The sequence below is a fragment of the Teleopsis dalmanni genome, chromosome X (assembly GCF_002237135.1).
Source record: "Teleopsis dalmanni isolate 2A chromosome X, ASM223713v2, whole genome shotgun sequence".
NCBI classification, from domain to species: domain Eukaryota; kingdom Metazoa; phylum Arthropoda; class Insecta; order Diptera; family Diopsidae; genus Teleopsis; species Teleopsis dalmanni.
In genome coordinates, this window is record NC_051848.1 from 61,263,481 (window position 1) to 61,267,009 (window position 3,529).

Genomic DNA, 3,529 nt, shown 5'->3' on the forward strand with positions numbered 1-3,529 from the left:
GATATCAAAATAGTATTTTACTTTAGGGCACTTTTTTTTAAGTTCACTTCAAATTGTAATCCAGTTGAATCCCAAATTAAACAATATCACAATTTAATCTTAGAAATCGCAATCAATTATCTTAGTTAACCAAGCACCAATCTTACATCTTACTTAATAAAAAATAGTAGAGTAAGTTTGCACAATATTTCTCTAATCTAGTTCCCTACAGATCGAAATATGAAGGAAAATGGAAAAACCATAAACTGGAAAGAAGTGTAAGTTTTTGAACATGCGAAAAATTTTTGCTAAAGCGATTTGAACTCCATGAATATAGTTAAACGAGCTGTTAAAATCAAATACCTTCAAATAGCAAACAATAGATGGCAGAGTCTTGAAATTTATAAGACGAATAGACATATAAGACATTATGACCTTGATACAATCTTCAGCAAACATTATAGCTAATAAACAAAAATAGAAAGGATGTCTCTAGACTTACGGCAGTCATAACTAGCATCTAGCCTAATGTAGAACCAAATGGGAATACTTCACAACACTTAGAGTACTGACACAGCCACAACAGAAAACCGACTGCTTGAATAAACCGCTCTTCATAGTGTTATGGAGTTAACAGAAATAAGCAATAACAAAATACGGAGTTGAACTAGATCTCACAGTACTGTCTGCATAAAAAATCAAATGACTGGATTGGGTCAACGCCTTCACTTAACAACTAACTATCGACGGAGCTACACAACAGCATAATGATACGAGCATATTAACCAAATATGATCCGTTAATATGGACGGATCATTGTTGCACTTACATTTACTAACCTATGTTTCTGCATAATTCTCATTATATGACTCCTGTGGAATATGGTCCATCAGCACCCATTAATTTTCTTAATGGATGTTAATCCTTCTCTTTGTATCAAATAGTTACCATCCAACTCGTCTCAAAATTTAAAAACAAATTTTAATTGTACTGTTGCCCACACTTAATTCTATTTTATTTTTTTAAATTAATTTTTCGTATTGAATTTAATTAATTCATTTTAATTTGTTACTAATTTTATTTATGCATACATAATACTTTATTTATTGATTAAATATTATTAAAGTTAATATTGAAAGTGTGCACTTAGTATAAATATGTAATTAGTGACTTTAACTAATTAATCAATTCACTATGAGAAATAAAATAAAAGTAAAAAAATAAAAAAAATGCATATTAGCATTAAAAATAAATGAGATATAATTTTTTTTTAATATATATAAAATAAATTTTAGTAAATAAATTTTTAAATAATTTTAAACTATGGCTATGCAGTCAATATTATACTAAATATAATAATGTATTATATTCTATTATTTCATATATTTTGTATATATAAATAAATGTATATTAAAGGAAGGAAGATTAATAATTTATCTTTTGCTAATAGCTTCTGAATAAAACGTATTACTGCGCTTATGTACTTTGCACTTCATCAAATGCTTCATTAATAGCCTTCAATTTCTCGACACACTCCGTAGCTATCACGGCGACGACCAGGTGCGCAGCGTTCCATTCCATCGCTTAATAGTTCCTTTGCATCCGAATCCAAGAAGCTAACACCACGTGCGTCTAATTCTAGCACATCGTCAATGGGTAAACTAGGTGGAATAATAATTTCGCCTGTATGATTCTCCTCCAGATTTTGTTCTCGATCGTCATTGTTCAAATCAAAATTACGTGCATTGGTATTTATTGCCAAATAACCACTGGGTAAACGTGGCACATCAACGTTATATGTATTAGCAGCACCATATGAGAGATCAGCGCGATATAGTGGCACATGCGAACGTCTGGCAGCGGTATCAAAATTCAAACTATTGGAAGAGGTAACACGATTTGTATCTAGGAAATTATCACTGCGTATTGCACGTGAAACACGATAATATCCATTATCTTCGCTAGGCACATTTTCACTTCTGCCGGACTCACCATTATTCTCCTGCAAATTGGATGCCAATAACTGATTGTAAGTGTCCAAAAAATTGTTGCTGCTATGATGTGCCGCACTGAGTTCAGCTGGCGGTAATGTTTGTATGACAGTTGGTTCAACTTCCAAGTGATAGGGTTTGATGAAATGTGGATGTGCAATTGGGTAAGGTGGTGGCAACACATCTACTTGACGATTGGGATGTAAACGAGATTGTTCATCATCGCTGGCCGATATATCAACGTGATAAGGTGTACGTCCCTCAATGAATTCGGGCAAACGTTGAGTTGAAAGACTATCGGCAAGACTTAATCGTTGCAATTGATTTTGTTGTTCAGGCGCAAAAAAAGTGTGACTTGGAACTGAATCCGATGCATGTCGCGACAAGTAATTAAATTGTGGACTACTACCAGATTTTAATGATTGCAAATACTTTGTGGAACCAAGGCTGGGTTGAACTGAAACAGAATTTGTGTGGTGTTTCCGCTTACTTTTCGACGAAGATGAGTGGCGACTTAAGCTTGATTTCGTTAATAAGTTAAGCAAACTCAAACCTTCAGCAGGCCTTGGTGGTATAAGTATGATCATAAAGTTTTCCAAATCTGCACGTATATTATATTGACCCTCTTGCCGCTGATCGTACGTAATTACACGTCGTTTTGGTATATCACTTTCGAGCTCTTCAAAGGCCACCAATGTCGGCAAAGATGTTGGTAATTCTGATAATGTCTCTTCCTCTTTTGTTGGTGGTTCAGGTGAGGGTTTCACTGTACTCGACACAGCTGCAAGGGTCGTTAAAAGCGGTGTACTCGGCGTTGCACTGACACTTGATGCAGTTGTTTCCTTCTGTGGCTCATCAGAGTCGCTATCTTTTGGTTTAGTGAGGCTTTGCTGAGATATATAGCTAGATGGACTATATCCAGCAGCAGCACTCAAGAGTACCGCAAATATAACAATACTTCGCATTATAAAAACTAAATCAAAAGCTAACTCGTTTGTGTGAAAGTCACTGTTTATTTTGATTTGAATTACACTTCCAATATTAAATTTCAAATTGTTCTTAACGCTTTAGCTCACAAAATGCAACTGTTTGTCTTAACGTTTAAATGAAAAGTTAACACTTCGTACGGTTGTCTTTGCCTTCATATTGACCATGTCGAAACGTAAATTCTGATTCTAGCTTTTGTCAGTTTTCTTCGTGGTTTTTTTCCCCCAACTCTATAAATATGTTAACAAACATTTTTTTCTTTTATTAGCTTTCGCCGCTGCGCATGCTTTTAATTCTTGTTTGCCCATATGTACTCTGATGCTCCCCAGTCTGTCCACAATGTGGCGAGCTCGTCTTGGCTTTCTTCAGCAAACTTTTTTCTTGAACGTTTTTGTGTGCTCATTTCACTGCGTGACTCGCTTATTTTCATCTTTAACTCGTTATTTTTATTGTAATACGTTTGCGTTTTCTTACAATTTTTTCTTTTATCATTTATTACTTATTTATTTGATTTTTAACTGATTTCGCACTTTGGCGTAAGCAGATAATTGTGGTTAAACGCTTAGCTCACT

The 3,529-nt window shown here is 34.4% G+C and overlaps 1 protein-coding gene across 1 annotated transcript; it reads right to left on the reverse strand.

Annotated features, from left to right (window-relative positions):
- Positions 1 to 1,390: 1,390 nt before the first annotated feature.
- Positions 1,391 to 3,089, reverse strand: LOC119689802. The gene has a single exon (XM_038104710.1). The coding sequence runs from the start codon at positions 2,933 to 2,935 to the stop codon at positions 1,487 to 1,489; it is 1,449 nt and encodes a 482-aa protein (XP_037960638.1). The 5' UTR covers positions 2,936 to 3,089; the 3' UTR covers positions 1,391 to 1,486.
- Between the last annotated feature and the right edge of the window lie 440 nt (positions 3,090 to 3,529).